The 21589-nt window shown below is 40.8% G+C and overlaps 1 protein-coding gene across 1 annotated transcript in view; it reads left to right on the top strand.

Annotated features, from left to right (window-relative positions):
* EIF3H (eukaryotic translation initiation factor 3 subunit H) overlaps nucleotides 1-21589 on the top strand; it is a 95496-nt gene that overhangs the window by 8233 nt on the left and 65674 nt on the right. The window contains exon 2 of the mRNA XM_069854568.1: nucleotides 18596-18752. Coding sequence (XP_069710669.1) covers nucleotides 18596-18752 — 157 coding nt within the window. The remainder of the gene's footprint in view (nucleotides 1-18595; nucleotides 18753-21589) is intronic.

Below are 21589 nucleotides of genomic sequence, written 5' to 3'. Positions count from 1 at the left end.
ATTATCTAGTTCCAACCCCTCTGCCATGGACAGGAACATTGCGCTAGCTCAGGCTGCCCAAGGTGTCCAACCTGGCCTTGAACACCTCGAGGGATGGGACAGCCACAGGTTCCCTGGGCAACCTGTGCCAGTGCCTCCCCACTCTCAAAGTGAATAAATTCTTCCTTATGTCTAGTCTAAATCTGTCCCTCTCCAGTTTATAGCCATTGCTCCTAGTCCTATCACTACTAACCTTTATAAACAGTCTCTCCCCAGCTTTCTTGTAGCCCCCTTCAGGTACTGGAAGGTCTCCTTGGAGCCTTCTCTTCTCCAAGAGGTACACAATATTGGTGTTCAACAACCAAATGTATCCTAACATTGTTTAGGCTCAATGTAACATTGCTTGACTGGAAGTAGCTGGTTGATGGCTCTAGATCATTGTGAGACTTTGGTTGGTTTCCTTCACTTATGGGCTTGTTTCCCTTTACTATGTAGCCTTATATTGCAAACTTGTAAGCTTATTACTGGGATATGTAGCATGAGTTTTGTATAAGGAAGCAGCATGCAGGTTCTCCCGTTTTTAAATAGTTGGAATACTGGGAAACAAGATTTTCAACTTCTATTAATGCTTGGAGACTTTTCTAGAATGCTTTTGTAGTGAAATGCCTAGCCGTACTCAGCTGTCTAGACCTGCAGTTGCCAAAGGCTGCCTCTGCACATTTCTATAGTTCACACAATTTTAGTCATGATACCAGGTGAGATATAAAACTGTAAAAACAGAGGTGAACTGGTGTATCACTCAGACTGAAGATCAGGTTGGATGAGTAACATTTTTACGAGATGAGCATGCAAACTGATGTAGTATAGAAGTAGAACTGATATTCAAAACTGGAGTTACTCCATGTGGTGAATTGTGGGTCATGTCTCACCACTAGTGTGTAGGTAATGGGTATATGGAAACTTTTTTCTGGGAAAATTATAGCTGTGGGTGGGAAGATGGGAAACTTTTAGCAACACCTTGAGTAATTGCAAAGTATGTTGTTATGGGAAAGCTGGATCATTCTTTGCAGATCCTCTGTATGAGGATGTTTTAGGAAGGAGAGTAAAAATAAAGGGAAATAATTCATAGGATCATAGAATAGTTTGGGTTGGAAGGGACCTTGAAGATCATCTAGTTCCAAACCCCCTGCTATGGGCAGGGGCACGTCCCACTAGATCAAATTGCCCAAGGCCCCACCCAACCTTCCTCATCTAACTAAATTCTTAAGTGCCAATGTATGGCTTTATTATTTTCTTTTTAAAATCCTAACAGCTTGAATTGATGGATGCATTGAGAAAATTATATCCAGTAATGCTTTTGGAGAACACCATATTGGCAGACTGAATAAGGTTTTCTTATGGATTACTATTGCATAACAATGTAAATTGAGCCTTAACAACATGCTAAAGCACTAGTATGTATTAATGGGAATATTATACTAGTATTATGAATATATGAATACTAGTATTCATTAATGGGAGTAGTGTTTCCTGTTTTATTAAGCCACTTTTTACACTTACACTCATTGCACATGGATTTTACATATTATAAAAAATAGCAAAAGTGAAGGTGGCTTCTGAAAACAACTGTAGGTTACTATTCCTTTGTTTTCATAGCTGTTGACATAGAAAGCCTTAATACTAATAACAAATTGCCATTCTGTAGTTAATAAATATTGCTAGAGCTTTCAACAGAAGCCTGTATGGGTAAGAGTGGGTGAGGCATACCTGAATCTTCAGGCCATCAGTCTCTGAGATGAACATTAGAGGTCATGTTAATACTCAAGATGATCTTCTAACGTCAGGTATTATTTGTTCCAGCTACTTAATTCTATGTTTTTTTAAATATATATTTAAGCGCATTTTTTAAAGTTTGTCTAGAACTTTAAGTAAGTTGACAAAGATATCTTAAGGTTTATCTTAAGTATAAACATACATTGGCCAAAACATAAATATGTCATAAAATGATAAGAATTGGAAGGCCCTGTTTCCATTTGTGTTTGCAGCAGCGTGACTATAGTGTAGATGTTTCTCTTCTGTTGGATATGACTGATTCACTCAAAGGTTGTTACTGTGAGCTTCATTGTTTCATCCCTGATTTGGTGATGATGTAGTGTGCCTAATGGTTTGTATGCTTATCTTTGGTATGTAGGTTTGTGGGTTTTTTATTATTTTTTTACATAGATAGAAGTTTTTGAGTCTACTTTAAAAAAAAAACCAAAACACCAAACCCTTCCCCCTCCTCCCCCCACTCCAATACAGGTACAGCCCCCCCCCCCCCCATCATTATTGAACCGTTTCTCAATAGTAACTCATCTGTGTGGTATTTAAGTTGCTTGTGCCTTGTTTTCTTATTACCAGGCATTTTTATCCTAAAGGTGTATGATGAAACATTCCCAGGTGTTGATAGGGAAGTTCTAGTCAGCTTCTTGGGTGAGAAGCTCTTTAGGATGATTTGTCTGCTCACAGTAAATAAAACAAAACCATACAATGTTTACTGAAAATCAGGTTTTGAGGCTCATCTTGTAAAGGTTCTTTAAGCAGTTTTTTTTTTTAAATAATAAATTTTGACCCTCTTGGGAGGAAAACAGTCAATTTCTGTAGTATGGCCAGTCCTTGTTACTGAAAGTTGGTAATGACAGTGAAGCTTCTACAGAACTAGCTGAAGATCTTTGAGATTTTTCTCAAGTTGTAAAAATTGTGCTTTTCCTAGCTTTTATTGGGGTTTCTAATAAACCCCAATAATAACCCATCTACAAGAAGGGTCGCAGAGAGGACCCAGGAAACTACAGGCCTGTCAGTCTGACATCAGTGCCAGGGAAAGTCATGGAACAGGTGATCTTGAGTGCTATCATGAAGCACATGCAAGAGAACCGGGTGATCAGGCCCAGTCAACATGGGTTCACAAAAGGCAGGTCTTGCCAAACTAACCTGATCGCCTTCTATGACAAAGTGACTCGGCTGCTGGATGAGGGAAAGGCTGTGGATGTATCTTCCTGGACTTCAGTAAAGCCTTTGACACAGTTTCTCACAGCGTTCTGCTTGAGAAACTGTCAGCCTCTGGCCTGGACAGGCGCACACTCTCCTGGGTGGAAAACTGGTTGGATGGCCGGGCCCAGAGAGTGGTGGGAAATGGTGTGAAATCCAGCTGGAGGCCAGTGACAAGTGGGGTTCCCCAGGGCTCAGTGCTGGGTCCAGCCCTGTTCAATGTCTTCATCAATGATCTGGATGAAGGCATCGAGTGCACCCTTAGCAAGTTTGCGGACGACACTAAGCTGGGTGGAAGTGTTGATCTGCTGGAGGGTAGGGAGACTCTGCAAAGGGATCTGAACAGGCTGGTCTGCTGGGCAGAGTCCAATGGCATGAGGTTTAACAAGGCCAAATGCCGAGTCCTGCACTTGGGGCACAACAACCCTGTGCAGTGCTACAGACTAGGAGAAGTCTGTCTAGAAAGCTGCCTGGAGGAGAGGGACCTGCGGGTGTTGGTTGACAGCGACTGAACATGAGCCAGCAGTGTGCCCAGGTGGCCAAGAAGGCCAATGGCATCTTGGCTTGTATCAGAAACGGTGTGACCAGCAGGTCCAGGGAGGTTATTCTCCCTCTGTACTTGGCACTGGTGAGACCGCTCCTTGAACCCTGTGTTCAGTTCTGGGCCCCTCACCACAAGAAGGATGTTGAGGCTCTGGAGCGAGTCCAGAGAAGAGCAACAAAGGTGGTGAGGGGGCTGGAGAGCAGGTCTTATGAGGAACGGCTGAGAGAGCTGGGGTTGTTTAGCCTGGAGAAGAGGAGGCTGAGGGGAGACCTCATTGCTCTCTATAACTTCCTGAAAGGAGGTTGTAGAGAGGAGGGTGCTGGCCTCTTCTCCCAAGTGACAGGGGACAGGACAAGAGGGAATGGCCTCAAGCTCCGCCAGGGGAGGTTTAGGCTGGACATTAGGAAAAAATTTTTCACAGAAAGGGTCATTGGGCACTGGCAGAGGCTGCCCAGGGAGGTGGTTGAGTCCCCTTCCCTGGAGGTGTTTAAGGCACGGGTGGACGAGGTGCTTAGGGGCATGGTTTAGTGTTTGATAGGAGTGGTTGGCCTCGATGATCCGGTGGGTCTCTTCCAACCTGTTTATTCTATGATTCTATGATTCTTAACCTTTTTTGAAGAGTTGGCAAATATGCCCAGACCGTGTGTCCTGCCTGCTGTTCTCAATACAGTTTCTTGACGTTTCAGGACTGTAGAATGGGTTTTTAGGATCTAACATCATTCGGGCTGTGCTGCGTTTTATCTGTTCTCCAGAGGAGTTTTAAAGGAATTTTAGATTGAAGTTTAATCTCTTTGACTTCTCCTTGACCTGTTTCTCTAAAAAATTAGATCAGATTTAGCTGACACGGAGAGTTAATATGTGAATTAAATACTAGTTTAATGTGTTCATGGATACCTTGAACCACGGGGAAACCAGAAGTGTTTTGTATTAGTTGGGTGATAAGTATATACTTTCTATTAATCTTCAGGTGCAATGAGTCACATGAATATAACCCAGAGGGGAATTTCTGATATATAATCTGTGCTTACATTCAGAAGAGAAAGCATTGGTGTGTATTAGCAAGTTGAAAGGGGAAGCTACTTGAAATATAACACTTCCCATTTTTCAAGCTTAGTGAAGTTCTGCGGCATCACACTGTGTTGGCTTTCTCACCCTTTCTTCCCCTGTCTGGCTGCCTCTGTTTGTAACACTTTAGCAGGACACTTTATATCACTCTATGGAAAATGTCCCACAGTGTCTGACCTGCTGGATTTTGAGTTGGCTTTGTCTGTTACCAGAGTAACAGTGGTACAAATCAGAGTGGTAAAGAGTTGGATGAAGTGTGCCAAGAACACTGCGCTTTCTGTGTTCTTTATGCCGCTTTCTACATTGACACATTTCTATTTAAAGTAAAATAAAAAAGATACATTTGCTGGTTTTCCTTTTGTGTTGTGTTGTATCTGAGAGTGGTTTCTTCTTTTTTTTTTTTTTAAAATTGTAAATTCTTGTTCTTGCTATTGATTTCATTCTTAGGTAGAGACACTGTCCTTTGAGATTTTTAACCTGAAACAGGTTAAGTACCCACGTCTTGGTGGTATGAGGGTTAAAATTGCGGTGTGTCTCATCAGTAGATAGCAAGTATACTTGCTAACAGAGCACAAACTTTAAATGACTTGTAAGAGTGCAGTAGTGCACTCAGCATCTACTAAGTGTCATGGTAAGCATACTCTAGTGAGGCATTTAAAACTAGACCATCTGGTATCACTAGTGTTCTGGCAAAAGGAGTTAATCTGAATGTGGAGGTGGTTTAAATGTGTTGAGCAGTATTACGCTTCAGGACTTGAAGGGGCCGTTTTTTCTGTGTGCAAAGAAATAATGTGTTGCCATCTACACTACTGTCATTAACAGTTAAACTTCTCATTATGTGTGCATCAGACTAGTCTCTTGCCTTCTAAATATTATGCATACCCGTTGAAAATAGTATATGGTGCTCTGGTGATACCTGCTTGGCTGTGCTAATACTAAGGAAAAAGTATTTTCACCAAATAAGTTTTAAATAACTTATTACATTTTAGTGAATAAAATATTACCTCAGAAATACATGAGGTAATAAACATTACCTTTATGTCTTATTTGGACGCTAAATTTGACTCGGGTATCTATGAATGGGGAGGTGACAACTGCTGACTTTACTGCTGAAAAGATGCATTTTGTCCTCTTGCATATTGAAACACTGACACCATGCCTGGTACAGTTGAGGGAAGCTGTAAGATACAGCAGGACGTGGGCAGAAAAACAGCAGGTACAGATACTGAAAGACCCTATGTGGAATGTGTAAAATGAGCATCTTTTATGCCCTCTTAGGTCTTAGGACTTTTTCTTCTACTTTTCAAATAAATTGTATAGACTTTAGGAGAGACCTTGTAAGAAGAGGAAGAAGTCTATTGCTCTTTCTAGTCTTTGAAACAAGATGATGTATTTTCAAATTAGTGTTGCTATAGTCTTTCTTTATTAATCTTTCTTTACCAGAGACCTCTTTTGGGTAGGATTACTTTGTGTGTTGTTGTTCCACATTTGCATACATGCTCAAAATACGTTCCCAATGATGGTGCAGTTTGTGGATGCTTATTTAGGATCAGCACTTCCCCCCTTATTTTCTTTTTCTTTTTGGTTGATTTAATCTAATTTTAAAGTTAATAGAGAGGCTTATTTACTTATTAGAGTTTGAATGCTTTGCAGTCCATTTGCTATGTATCCTTCTTATTCCATGGAGCCCCATAGCTGCACAGCATGCAATATACATACCTATTCACGCTAAGAATTTGGTGTTTGGGATCTTAGTTGGAGATACGAGTCACTTCTTGTCAATATTTGTTTTTTTATGTGTGTCTGAGGAAAATGGGCAAACTCTGACAAAATTCTTTGTTAACATAGGACTGAGTATTGAGCACTTAAGACTCAATTATTATTTACATTTTTATCAATGCAAAAAGGCAACTGTTTTAAAGCTTTTAAAACTTTAGCTGACACATAGGGTATTTACTGCAGCTGTCATCACTTTTTGGGAACAGTCTGAAAGCCATGCTACCTTGTCTATTGGTGCTCTTAGTGATAAAATTAGAATGTTTGGTTTTATTCTTACTATCACAGTATTTATTATTAGAAGTGGAACTCTCTGGAAGTGTTTTTCACATGGGCATATTCAGATAGATGGTGATACAAAAGTGAGTCTTATCTCTGTTTGAAAGATGAGGAAACTGAAGCTTGCCAGCAATAACTGACTTTCATGGATTTTTTTTCCTCAATTTTATGCTTTAAGTCAGCAGGAAAACTAAGACTTGGTCCAAGCTCTATTCTCTGGATTGCAGTACCTGTTACTAGGAGGATCTGTTTCTGTTGCAGCCCCTCTGCACATAATGAGGCTTTTGCCAGAAAGGATAAGTGTTTGAATATGGAAAAAATTGTTGCATGAAATGTTATAAATTATTAAAATTACATGGAAGTCCTCTCCACTAGGTGTTTTAGTGGTTATTTGGAAGCATCTGTTGAAGCATATGGAAGTCATGATTTTAAGACGCCCTTAAATAGGATATGTATTCCACTTCTGTTGTGCAGAGTATGGTCTTTGAAAAAGATTAGTAGCCTCAGATCAGGACCCGCTCCCTCCTCCCTATCTAGCTCTGTGCTGTTTTACTAATTTTTGAAGGTCAAATAGATAAGGGCAACTGTCTTGCAGTTTTCCTGCGGCTTCAAAATGATAACAGTTTGGCACAATCTGATTAAAAAATAGGCTGTTAGAAAAAATTTGCTACTGCTGCTTTTGGCTGTCATCTTTAAATCTTTTTATAGGAAGCTGCTAGAAGTTAATGCTAAAGATAAAACCTTTTACTTGCAAATACACTACTAGCTCAGTGACCACTGAATATTCAAACGACAGTGATTCACTAATACATAGAACATACGTGTTGGCTGCATGTTGAGGTATGAATGTAAAGCCCTGGTGTATCAAGTGGAAAATGTTGAAACTGTGCCTGCCTTTACTGCTGCTATGTAATTTCCATATGTTGTGCTCTAAAGGAGTATAATAATCAGCTTTCATTCTTGAAATGATGGTTGGGCATTGAATTCATTAGACATTAAATAAATTGTATAATTTAAAAAAATTTCCTAACGTACTGAATGTTTTCAAAAGAATTCAGTTAAGTGAGACTTGTGAAATAGGAGAAACAATATACGAAGTGGTCCCGGGGAAATGCTAGTTGTAACTAGCAGAATTTTGGACATTAATCTTAGTACAGCCCTATCTCTGCCTCTTAACAGTGTGTTAATAACATCTAATGCCCTGCTGCTTGCACAATTGAAATCCTAGGGCTGTCTTACAGAAATGTTTCTACAGGGAAGTAACTCTGCAGTGCCTGTGGCCCTGATGGTTTCCATGGGAATGACTGTGAATCCTTGTACTGTGAAATATGTTATGAAACTTTGTATTGCAGAGCGATATGTTACACCAGTATGTGAACGGGGCAATAGAGAATTTAAATACACAAATGTGATGGTGCATTTTTACTTACATTGAGGCAGTATTTAAGTTTACTAATGGGTTGTGAACAGCCATGGAGATGGCTATCAACCTGAACTGTTGTGCAATCTTCAAACAAATGAAAGTGTAGTGGGACAAAAATCTGGAACAGATGGGTCTGTTTGATAAAAGCACTCCTTGATTAACATTTGATATTTTTCCATGATTCTGTGCTTTAATAAACTTTGTTTTTCTCCACTATTTAATGACTTTTTCCTTTGGTGCACTGCATTTTGTGTTTAACTTCTTCCGTTTGCAAGAACAAGCAGCTCACTTGGATGTTAGTAACTGAACGACTTAAACAGATGTTTCATGGTACCCACAAGACATTAGCTGATTAACATAAGTTCCTAGTAGAGTCCAGGAGAACCACAGCCTCCAACACAGTAATGTCCTATTCTCATGTTGTATTTGTACAGAAACGGACTTAGCGTTTGTACTATTCCAGTTCTTTAGGCTGAATTCAACCTGTTTATGTCAGTGGCATATTATTTATCATTTTATATTTCAGCTGTTTACCAGTTATAGTTCTATGTGTTAACGGATGGTTTGTTTCATGTTCTGTGTCTGATTTTATATAAAATCAGGGATTTTTTTCAAAAACAGAGTAGCTTTTTTAATGGGTTTTATAGCTTTTTAAATCCCCTACAGCTTTTGAAGTGTCCCAGTAATAGAATGAGTGAGGAGCTCACCCATATGACAGCAGGTGGATGTGTTTCCAGTAAAGGCAATGTATGTGTCCATCACTTGGCAGTGTCTGTACTGAGCATGGACTTGCACTGTGTGAACAACCACCTTTGGTGGGAGACTGTGGCTAGTGGAAGGTGCAGGCAGGCTGTATCGCCCCTGTAGAGGCTGGCCCTGTTCTTATTAGACTGAGTTTCCCTCTAGAGCTTTCAAGTCACAGCACGTTGGAAGTAGTTCCTCTTAAGAAGAGAAATAACAGAACAACTGAAAGAGTGGATACTTGTGAAGTATTTTGTATGGGGCATTGTTTGCGTTTAACACTTTGTTTGTTAACACTTTGGTGTTTAAGCTTTGCATTCTGTTAACATCGAAGGTATTGCTGAGATCCACATCATCTGTGTAGCAGTTACAGAAAGTGAAAAAGGAACTGGATGTCTACTTTGAGATTCAGGATGAGCAAGGTGGAGGTTTTGCAGCCATGCCGCGAAGAGTGCCTATAGCCAGTTAATGTTCAGGAAGGAGTGATAAAATGCTACTCGGCCTGTCACTGAATTTAAGTTTTGTTTAGAGTCAGCCACTTTCTGAGATAAAGTGGCAAGGTATATTCTGTCTAGGATAATGCTATGTATGGATATCGCCTTCTTTGTACTGCTGGGGAGAAAAACCTCCACAGGACAGTGAGTTAGTTGGCTCTAAGCACTTTATGAGGCAGGAGGTACTACTAAAAATCCACAGGGATTTCTGTCATTACAGGGTGATAGGGTTCCTAACCCAAGTAGAAGTGACTGAAAATATTGATGTTAAATCAATAATCTGTTGTGATTTGTGTAGTTTTCTTCAGACTAACATACATATTGTGGAGCTGCACTCCTTTTTGAAGGTTACTGATGTTCCCTTTGGACTTCAGTCTTTTGAAAATGTGATGTTTGCAAACTAAACAGGTGATATGGCACCAACTGGTGTAGTAAGTCACCCAGGGAACAAAACCCTTCGAATGTTTTTCATATGCTTCCTATTACTTAGAAGTATTCAAATAGTACAGGAGCATGTAATGTTCTCCCCCTTACCTGCCTCCCTCCAAAAAAGCCCTGCAATTCAAGATGGAATATTCTCCATTCAATTTAACAGGGATTTCCAAAATGGTTTGGTATGGAAGACCTACATGAGACAAAACCAACAGAATCTTATGATTGAAACAGGTGATCTTGAGTGCTATCATGAAGCACATGCAAGAGAACTGGGTGATCAGGCCAAGTCAACATGGGTTCATGAAAGGCAGGTCTTGCCAAACTAACCTGATCGCCTTCTATGACAAAGTGACTCGGCTGCTGGATGAGGGAAAGGCTGTGGATGTATCTTCCTGGACTTCAGTAAAGCCTTTGACACAGTTTCTCACAGCGTTCTGCTTGAGAAACTGTCAGCCTCTGGCCTGGACAGGCGCACACTCTCCTGGGTGGAAAACTGGTTGGCTGGCCGGGCCCAGAGAGTGGTGGGAAATGGTGTGAAATCCAGCTGGAGGCCAGTGACAAGTGGGGTTCCCCAGGGCTCAGTGCTGGGTCCAGCCCTGTTCAATGTCTTCATCAATGACCTGGATGAAGGCACTGAGTGCACCCTTAGCAAGTTTGCGGACGACACTAAGCTGGGTGGAAGTGTTGATCTGCTGGAGGGTAGGGAGACTCTGCAAAGGGATCTGAACAGGCTGGACCGCTGGGCTGAGTCCAATGGCATGAGGTTTAACAAGGCCAAATGCCGGGTCCCGCACTTGGGGCACAACAACCCTGTGCAGTGCTACAGACTAGGAGAAGTCTGTCTAGAAAGCTGCCTGGAGGAGAGGGACCTGGGGGTGTTGGTTGACAGCCGACTGAACATGGGCCAGCAGTGTGCCCAGGTGGCCAAGAAGGCCAATGGCATCTTGGCTTGTATCAGAAACGGTGTGACCAGCAGGTCCAGGGAGGTTATTCTCCCTCTGTACTCGGCACTGGTGAGACCGCTCCTCGAATCCTGTGTTCAGTTCTTGGCCCCTCACCACAAGAAGGATGTTGAGGCTCTGGAGCGAGTCCAGAGAAGGGCAACAAAGGTGGTGAGGGGGCTGGAGAGCAGGTCTTATGAGGAACAGCTGAGAGAGCTGGGGTTGTTTAGCCTGGAGAAGAGGAGGCTGAGGGGAGACCTCATTGCTCTCTATAACTTCCTGAAAGGAGGTTGTAGAGAGGAGGGTGCTGGCCTCTTCTCCCAAGTGACAGGGGACAGGACAAGAGGGAATGGCCTCAAGCTCCGCCAGGGGAGGTTTAGGCTGGACATTAGGAAAAAATTTTTCACAGAAAGGGTCATTGGGCACTGGCAGAGGCTGCCCAGGGAGGTGGTTGATTCACCTTCCCTGGAGGTGTTTAAGGCACGCGTGGACGAGGTGCTAAGGGGCATGGTTTAGTGTTTGATAGGAGTGGTTGGCCTCGATGATCCGGTGAGTCTCTTCCAACCTGGTTATTCTATGATTCTATGATTCTATAGCTTCTGTCTGAAAATATATATATATATAGTATCCCCTGCTTGAGGACCACCTCAGATCAACGTGCGTTGTTCATAATAGCTGAGTTTAGGCTCAGCTCCAGAAAACTTCCACTCTCAAGTCAAAAAGAGATTTTGATATTGGCACCTGATTGAGATGGTATGAAATGGCATGCGTTAGTCTGTTATGCCTCCTATATAATGTTTTTAAGCTCCAAATTTCTGTCAAGTTCAGAAATAAGATTTGAACATCTGGTGTTTATTAGCTGTTGAGTGACATAAAATGTAAGCTTACTATTCCAAGAACTGTATTTTCAAGGGCTTTGTAAATGTTGATATTGTGGCTTTAGCAAGTCAAGATAAAGGTAATACATTGTGGGGTGTTAGAGGCTGCCTGTCCAAAGGATGTCTACTGTACTTGCTAGGCAGAACAGTGAGGGCTAAGACTTGTTTCTGAACTTGCTATTTAGAAACAACATTTTTGAATGTTACCTTGGTTTTCAGGTCTAGTCAGTGTTGTCCTTTTGGCCTCAGTTTTTGTATAGTATGTTCAGATTAAGTATCTTTCTAATTATTTGTCAGGGAATTAAAATACCTTTTTTTGGCCACCAGTCATAGTCAGGATTGAAGATATCTGTCAAAACAATTACTTAAAGATGTTGAAGGTCTTAAAGGAAAACAATACTTTTTTTTACTGAGATAAAATGGTTTTAACAGTTCTAAGAGCTTTTATTCCAGAGTGAAGTGTGAGAAAGGAAAGTATGCATGTTTAGACACTGATCATGTCAGGAACGGTCAAATATCAGCACTGCTGAGTAGGACAATCTAGAAAAGCTCTGCAGATGATTTAGAATATGCATTTAAATGGATTCAGGGTTTGGTTGTCCATAGAAATTGTCATATTGCTCAAGGTTAGTATAACCTGGAAAATTCAGTTTCAGCTCTAATGTACAGTTCACCTTGTGGCATGGCTTTGTGGTGTTCACATCCAACACCGAGCAGACTGGAGTATCAACCTGTTGCTTTTGCTCTTTCAGTGCAGTATCTGTCAGGCAGTACTTTCTAGTACATGTTTCTGTGGACTGCACCGATTAAGTTGGAATTTTCTATGTGTATTTCTATGTGTATCTGTAAACATCTGTCTCCTTAATCATCTGGAGGAGAGGGTTATGTGTGTTAGACATATGTTTTCTTGCTCTTAACTGTTGCAGTGGTAACTTTAATTTACTTCAGCGTTCCTTTTCCCCTGGCAGGAAAGTTGAGAGACTTTGTTACTGTCTTATCAAGTGGTGATATAGCCAGGAGACAGATCAGCTCAAGGCAAGATTTTATTTGGTCAGCTTCCAGAACTTGTCTTTTGTAAGTGTAGGATTACTGTTTATCTGTAGTGTATATATATAAAAACAACACCAAATCAATTAAACATCCCCCCACAAAAAAAAAATAACACACACACAACCCCCAAGCCAAAAACCCAACAAAATGTTAACATGGCCCATCTTTCACTATATCTTGCTGCGAGTTTTCTCTTTTGGAATCTTTTTTTTTTTTTTTAGACTTTCAGTCTTTCTTTAAAAACAAGCCATGCCATGCCTACCTGAGGATTTCAGAATTGTTTGATTAAATTTCATTTTTACATAGGTAACTGCTTGAGTTTCAGCAGAAGACAGCTGTAGGTTTGCTTTTGGTGTAGTTGAGCTGGGGAAGCAGTCAGGGCCACTAAATCAGTATCAAATTTGATGTGTGAAATTTAGTATGTCCTTTTGGATATTATTGTACAGATTTAATTAACTCCATTTTACAAGAGGTGCCATATATGCATTTTATTTGTATCAGGTAGGTGTCATGATTCTAGGCTTCCTTGAATTTAGCACAATTCAAAGTTGGTTGCATGAGTTGTTAGCCACAATGGTTGAGATCTATCAATTTACAAAACTATATTGTTGTCTCTTGAACTTTGTCTGTTAGGAGTTTTAAGTGAAGTTGCTTATACTGTAATGTTTAAATGTAGAAGTTCATGGTTTGAGTTTTAAGAGGTTGTATGGGGAAGGTTCCATATGTGATACACATGTATTCAAAATATATTGGACTCCATTAGTGATAGTCGCTTTCAAAACTCTTTTGCTAAGGTAAATATTGATCACAGTTTCACTAGTGTTAAATATTGAAGAGGATGTGGTGGCATTGGAACCTTCCACATTTGATGCCCATGTTGGTTATGGTTGGTTTGAAAACAGCTACATAATGACAGTGCTATTTACATTCTCTCACCATCGTCTCCTAGATGCTGACAGTTGGTGTTAATAATTGTGCCGACAACACTTTCTTGAGTGGGAAAAAATGTTAACAATTCCAAGATTTAAATGCTTGATTTAAGACTGTAAATCAGCTTGTTACATCATGTATCCAGTGGTTTAACAGAAACAATCTCCTGTTTGATATCACATCTGTAAGACAGCACAGGTACTGGAAATCTGGTTTCAATGTGGTGACAGTCAGCTCTCTGGAACACAGTCATACATGATTCTTCAGTGCTTTGATTTGCTGTTGCCTCTCTCTAGAGAAATACAAAAATGTGCATCTTGGCATATTCATATCCTTACAGTGGAATCTTCCAGGACCCCCAAAGGCTAATGGTTCATGTTAAAGGTATTTCTGTAATGGGTTGCAAACTTTTGAAATTAACAACTGTGATGTTAGGATGTAGCCAGTTAAAATTTGGCATTATCCTCCTACAGTTAAAATATGTATCTTTGAAGTTTTTAATAGTTTCAGAATGGTTCTTTTTTTTTTTAGTATGACTTCATTCTTAATGTTTGAGCAGTGCTTTGAAGATTAGAAGCACTGCTGAGCTGCAAGCTTTCTATTTTGTTGTTGTTAATTGAGGATTAATGGTCATTAAAATCTGACAAGGGGCTACTCCAAATGATTAAATTGCTTTGGTATTTTGAACACTATACTTACAAGGCTGGGTGACTTTTAAGTTTGATTTAGTGTCCTCTTCTAAAGAATCTTTGTATATCAAAATATTTCTTACATACTAATAGTATTTACTAAATCAAGCTGTGTATGATTATTGACTTGTGTGTTCAGAGGAATCAGAGTTTCGAAATTTGGTTGTGTGTGGTTGTAATTCTTGGTGCGTTCTGTTAATTGCAGTATTTACATCATCACTTCTTATTTGTTTTCAGACTAACAAAGCTATTCTGATTCTGCTGTGATGGTTCATAAACATAACTTTTTTGGGAAATTTCTAGATACAAGCTAGTGTTAATTTTTTCGGAGGTGGTATGGTTCACTCAATACAAAGTATTGTTTTGTGCAGTTAAATTTTGTGTAGTAGTCAGCTCTTCCTGCCATACCAAGACTAACGAATAAATGGAAATGACGTTTTTAATGTTTGCAGCTGGTCTTGTTATCACTAGAGAAGTAATTCTACTTTACACTGGAAGGTCTGGTTTAAGTACTGAAGTGAAACTTCCAGTGCATCTTTCCCTCTAGGTCATATGGTGTTATTTTGATGGTAGGCTTTTCAATCCAAGTGCAAGAGCCTGCTATAAGGCTTGTGTCTTATCGACTAAATAAAACCCTCGGGAACAAAGAAAAAATGAAAACAAGAATCATATGTCATTGGATGTGTTTCTCAGACTTGTTCGTTTATCTCTTTATAAAGAGATTTCAGTAGCTAATATATTTTCCAGTACGTTCATAAACCTGAACTTTTGCAGCTTGCAAAGGGGTGTGAAATTTAGAGTAGTGCGTTCATGACCTTCTCTGCTACCTTTCTCAGACTCCGTTAGAAAACAAAGCTGCAGGTTAGGCCTAAATTTGGGCCTGCATCTCCCTGGATAATATCTGCTGTAGTCTTAAGGCCGGAGCTTGAAAACTGTGGACTTGTATATCACAGAATCACAGAATAACCAGGTTGGAAGAGACCCACCGGATCATCGAGTCCAACCGTTCCTATCAAACACTAAACCATATCCCTCAGCACCTCGTCTACCCGTGCCTTAAACACCTCCAGGGAAGGTGACTCAACCACCTCCCTGGGCAGCCTGTTCCAGTGCCCAATGACCCTTTCTGTAAAGAATTTTTTCCTAACGTCTAGCCTAAACCTCCCCTGGCAGAGCTTGAGGCCATTCCCTCTTGTCCTGTCCCCTGTCACTTGGGAGAAGAGGCCAGCACCCTCCTCTCTACAACGTCCTTTCAGGTAGTTGTAGAGAGCAATGGGGTCTCCCCTCAGCCTCCTCTTCTCCAGGCTAAACAAACCCAGCTCTCTCAGCCGCTCCTCATAAGGCCTGTTCTCCAGCCCTTTCACCAGCTTTGTTGCTCTTCTCTGGACTCGCTCCAGAGCCTCAACATCCTTCTTGTGGTGAGGGGCCCAGAACTGAACACAGGATTCGAGGAGCGGTCTCACCAGTGCCGAGTACAGAGGGAGGATAACCTCCCTGGACCTGCTGGTCACGCCATTTCTGATACAAGCCAAGATGCCATTGGCCTTCTTGGCCACCTGGGCACACTGCTGGCTCATATTCAGTCGGTTGTCAACCAGCACACCCAGGTCCCTCTCCTCCAGGCAGCTTTCTAGACAGACTTCTCCTAGTCTGTAGCACTGCACAGGGTTGTTGTGCCCCAAGTGCAGGACTCGGCATTTGGCCTTGTTAAACCTCATGCCATTGGTCTCTGCCAGCAGTCCAGCCTGTTCAGATCCCTTTGCAGAGCCTCCCGACCCTCCAGCAGATCAACACTTCCACCCAGCTTAGTGTCGTCCGCAAACTAGCTAAGGGTGCACTCGATGCCTTCATCCAGATCATTGATGAAGACATTGAACAGGGCTGGACCCAGCACTGAGCCCTGGGGAACCCCACTTGTCCCTGGCCTCCAGCTGGATTTCACACCATTTCCCACCACTCTCTGGGCCCGGCCAGCCAACCAGTTTTCCACCCAGGAGAGTGTGCGCCTGTCCAGGCCAGAGGCTGACAGTTTCTCAAGCAGAACGCTGTGAGAAACTGTGTCAAATGCTTTACTGAAGTCCAGGAAGATACATCCACCGCCTTTCCCTCATCCAGCAGCCGAGTCACTTTGTCATAGAAGGCGATCAGGTTAGTTTGGCAAGACCTGCCTTTTGTGAACCCATGTTGACTGGGCCTGATCACCCGGTTCTCTTGCATGTGCTTCATGATAGCACTCAAGATCACCTGTTCCATGACTTTCCCTGGCACTGAGGTCAGACTGACAGACTGACAGGCATGTAATATGCTATTACATCATTGTGTATTGGGGTATTTGGGTAGCATGTAAGGGTTTTGAAGGTTTCCTAGTTTTATCTTCCTGAAAAATCATTGATACTTGATGACAGCCCATGTTATTTTCGTTTGTGGCTGCTTTCTGTGAGCAATTATCATCAGAAATGCCATGATAAAGTTGGCATTGTATCACAAGTGCTTCTGGAATGGAATCAACAAGCAAACAGGATTCACTGTAACAGGGATAGTTGGTGTGCATAGAAAGAGCCAATGTGGAGAAAACTGGAAAAAGGGAAGCTTACAAGACTATAAAGCTGTGGAGAATAGTTGTGCAGTAGGCAGAGAGCATACTGTGCTGTAATCTGTCCAGTTACTTGACTGTAGAAGACTGGCAAATATATGATAAACCCTAACTTCAAGCTAAATGCAAATTGAGTAGTATTTATATGCTGGCTCTTTGGTAGATGGCATCTCTCTCCTACATCTGGGTGTCCTGAAACTGCTGTATTGCTAAACTCTACTTCACTGCCAGCTGATTTTATTTTCATTACTGTTTTTCCATGAAATGTGATTTATGTGACCAAAGTATCTCTTTGTCTCTCTGCTGTGTAGATCTCTCTTAACAGATTGAATTAAAAGGTATGGCTTCAAGGGACCTGAGGGACTGGTGTGAATGTGTGTTGAAGTGAAACAGAGAGGCTTCAGTGCTAGTCTGTCTAGATGCAAGACAAAGCAGAAGTGAAGCGGTGGTGTGAATAAACAAAGAATCAGTGTGTGTTAGTCCTGTTCAGTACTTGTATCAAACTCAGTTGGAAAAAGGTATTTTATTTTCTATTTTCCCTCCAGCCCCAGAAGCAGGCTGTATGTAAAGGTCTTGTTTTCCCATTCTGCCCCAAGAAGGCAAGGTATTCGTCAAGAATTTCTTTTCTAGTTGTCTTTTTCTTCCTTTTAACCAATTTGTGGCACTTCATTAATAGTGTTTTTAAATTTGTGACATAAAGTTCTGCTGAACAACCAAGGATAAAGCTAGAGAAAAGTGTTCCTGTTGAGAACATATATGAGCTTAACTCTGCCCCTGTGTTCGCTACATACCAGTATTTGTATAAAACCTGTTCTTGACCTGGTTGAGCTGAAATCCATTAGAATAGTCTGCCAACAGACATTGAGGCAGTATTGCTTTAATGACAGCATAGTCATCAGGCAACTTCTGGTGCATTTTGCTTGGATGGATTAGGGTTTAGTGAAATAAAACCTACTTATGCTGGACAAAACAATAGTTCTTTCAAGTCTGTGTTCGTGATTAGTGTCTTATCTTGCTCTGGCTCTTGTTAGGCATAAAATTTTACTTAAGCGTAAAGTGTTTCTATCAAATGATTGACTGCTTCTGAGTGTCTTCGTTCATACTGTTCCAATTTACAGTATCGTCTCCTGAGAATTATTCATTGTGGAGTTCAGATACAGGGAAGGAAGTGAGAATTATGTTAAAAATATGATGAGTAATTTGTGCTTTTTCTTTCATCATTGATTATTCTTAAATATCGTTTGACACACATAGCTTACAAAATATAAATTACATTATCATCTGAAGTAAAACTCCAATGATATTTAATTTTGAAGATTAATGCAACTGAAATGTATGTATGTGTTTTGTGCTTGTTAAAATTTCCTACCAGTTTCTGCATAGTTACATTCAAGGCATTTTGATAGTTTCTTGTGTAGTGTTTCCTGCAGGAGAGAGTTTATTGCCCCTACAACATAGCTTTTAACAGAGCAACAAGGTAAAGTAAAAAGGATCAATATTTCATTTCAGAAGGGTGTTTCAGAGAATTGGTTTAGAACTGCATTTTGACCATTCATTTAATGGTCTTTTTTATTCTCCTGGAACATTAGAATGGCCACCTGTTGTTCAACCTGTGTTAAAATTGCTAGTGTTTAAGCTCATAGCTTGCTCGGTTTGTATGCAACACTTCAACAATGTAAAAATTCTGAATATATAGTTCAAGGACAAAAAACCCCATTGTATAATACAGTTTTCTTGTCTTTATGTTCTAGGTTGTGTTAAAGATAATTAAACATTACCAAGAAGAAGGGCAGGGAAATGAAGTCGTCCAGGGAGTGCTGCTCGGTCTTGTGGTGGATGACAGACTTGAAATTACAAACTGCTTCCCTTTCCCTCAGCATACAGAGGATGATGCAGACTTCGATGAAGGTAATGGTTACAGTTTCACAAAGCTTTAGGTTAAAAAAGTATCCATGTGTGCAAAAAGGGATTTTTTTTTCTCCCCCACTGACGAGAAGCTTGTACGCGATCAGAGTGTGTTTTTGTTTGACTTGAGGTATCAATGGGTTATTTGCAATGACATCCTGCATATCCAACTGAAATCTTGTCTATGTAAGCAAAGTTATAAGTATAAAAGCTGTATTACATTTTGGAGTGAGACTGTCCACACTGGAAGTTACCCGGGTTTTCAGTCTGTAATTCATACAGACTTTCAAGCTGTTTATGAAAATGACTGTGTATTTCTATATGTATGTATATAAACATATATGTATGTATGCAGTCAGTCGTATAGATTGCCTCTCTGTAGTTTGATTTGTATGTGTGAAGTACTCATTGAAAGCCTGGAGAGAAGAACTTTTTTAAGTGTAAGAGGCACTGGTTACTTGAAATCTGGGTGATATTTTTGCTTGTTCAGGTGATCTAGAAGTAGCATCAGTGTTTTCTGTCTGTCTTGGTGTTTCCTTTCCGGTCCTTATAACGTTTTGTTATTGCAACTGGAAGTTAGTATAACCAGCTTGACACAGAATGGTATATGATTTATAAAGTAAAGATGAAAGGCTTAGAATTCTGGTCTTGGTAGTGTGTGTGTGTTTATTTAAAGATACTGGTAGAAACACTTTGTTAGGGCTTATAAAGACCTTCAAGAGTAACTAAAGAGGCAATATAGTCAAAGTAGTTTTGTTTGGGAAACCTGCTTTTATCTAATTTTGATAATTCAGTGTAAGCAAGATTACTTAAACTGCTTTTTCTTCCTTATAATGAGGTTAGTTATTATTAAACTAGTGTATTATCTTCTTACAATAAGAATCTTAGTCTGCCTTTAACACAGAGATAATTTTAAGAGTTCTCTGCAACTTGGTAAGGCTACTTAGCTATTTATTGCTTCTGTTGTGTGATTATACAATTTGCTATGAGAAAAAAACCCACAAGGGAATCTTAATTAATGTGATCCTTGAGTCAAAGCTATATTTTATTTAAGTCTAGAAGATGTTTTAAAGATTCCTTCTCTCCTGGAGCTCTTCAAAAGACTGGAATAATCTAAATTTTTAATTGGAGCACATGCTTCAGTTTTTCCTGCAGAAAATAACTGAATTGTTTCCATGTAGCTGATAGACAAGCAAGGAGTGAAATAAATGTCTTAATCTCGCCATATGAAGTCTACCATGCTGAAGCTGTAAGCCTGTGTTCTTGTATGCAAGTTTCAATTGTTCCTACTTGGGAGAAACTTTGTTACAGGAAAGTGACTCTTGTTACCAGTCTTTCTTTGCTTGTTTTTAGCAAGTAGGCAATAATCCTGGCATTAAGTGCAGAACACAATGCTTGTGGAGCTTCCCTCACCTGGAAGCCTTAGCTTCTCAACCTTCTGTTCCCATGCTGCAGGTGCAGAATGAAGAGCAAACTCTAGGCAGAGTGGAAAGTGAACCTATGACGGTGGCGCTGATGTGTGCCTCCAGCAGTGATAGGGATTTTGCAGCCATGTCAGGAAAACTGGCCTTGCTGAATCACAGAATCATTTAGGTTGGAAAAGACCTTTGAGATCATCAGGTCCAACTGTAAACCTGTCACTGCCAAGTCCATCACTAAGTGATGACCCTGAACACCACATCTATACGTCTTTTAAATACCTCCAGGAATGGTGACTCAACCACTTCCCTGGGCAGCCTGCTCCAACACTTGACAACCTTTTCAGTGAAGAATTTTTCCTGGTATCCAGCCAAAACCTCCCTTGGTGCTGTCGCTTGTTACTTGGGAGAAGAGACCGACACCCACCTTGCTACAGCCTCCTTTCAAGCAGTTGAAACCCGATAAGTCAACCTTGAGAGCCATTTTGTATTGGTTTTTGTCTTCCCTAGCTGCTACTGTGTGGGTCATAGAGGTGTTCTCTCTGTATCATTCTCACTGAAATACAGTTAAACAGACCATTCAGGAAACACAGTGCTCGTGTTCATTCTGCAGTCCGTTTACTTAGGGCCCATTCGGCCTTTTGGCCTATGCAGTAGAGGCTAGTGAAGATGAAACCCCAAACAAGATGGCTCTTGAGTTGTTAGCAGTGTGTTAGAAACCTTTTTTAGGCTTTACATAGAGTTATCTTCTGTCTTGCCAATGTAAAAAATAATAAAGTTTTATAAAGCCTCCTTGTTTGTTTTCCCTGGAGCTATGTTTCCCTATGCAAGCATCCTGCCAGATTTTCAGAAGATTTTTTTTTTCCTTCTAGATACAGATATTGCAGCAGAGAAATCTCGTTATATGCCAGAAACTTAAAATTCAGGGTGCTAAAACCCAAACCAGACAAGACACCTCTCTTCCCCCTAAGACTTTTGTGTTACATCAGTATCAGTAATTGAAGTGGCTCAGAATTGAAGACAGAGGAACCAACGCAACCTTGTCGTTGGTGTATACTACAGGCCACCCGACCAAGGAGAGCCAACCAACGAAGTCGTTTTCCTCCAACCACAGGAGGCTTCATGCTCACAAGTTCTCATCCTACTAGGGGACTTCAACCGCCCTGACATATGTTGGAAAAGTAGCATGGTGAGCTGTAGACAATCTGGGAGGCTCCAAGAGTGCACTGAGGATAGCTTCTTAGTCCAGCTGATAGAGACCCCCAGCTGAGGAGATACAATACTGGACCTGATGGTCACTAATACAAGCGAACTCACCAGTGATACCAGGATCGGAGGCAGCCTGGGCTGCAGTGGTCATGCACTGGTAGAGTTCAAGGTCCTGAGGGATATGGGGCAGGTGAGGAGTATAGTCAGGACAAT

The sequence above is a fragment of the Phaenicophaeus curvirostris genome, chromosome 3, assembly GCF_032191515.1.
Source record: "Phaenicophaeus curvirostris isolate KB17595 chromosome 3, BPBGC_Pcur_1.0, whole genome shotgun sequence".
Classification (NCBI taxonomy): Eukaryota; Metazoa; Chordata; class Aves; order Cuculiformes; family Cuculidae; genus Phaenicophaeus; species Phaenicophaeus curvirostris.
This window is presented reverse-complemented; position numbering and strand designations above follow the sequence as displayed.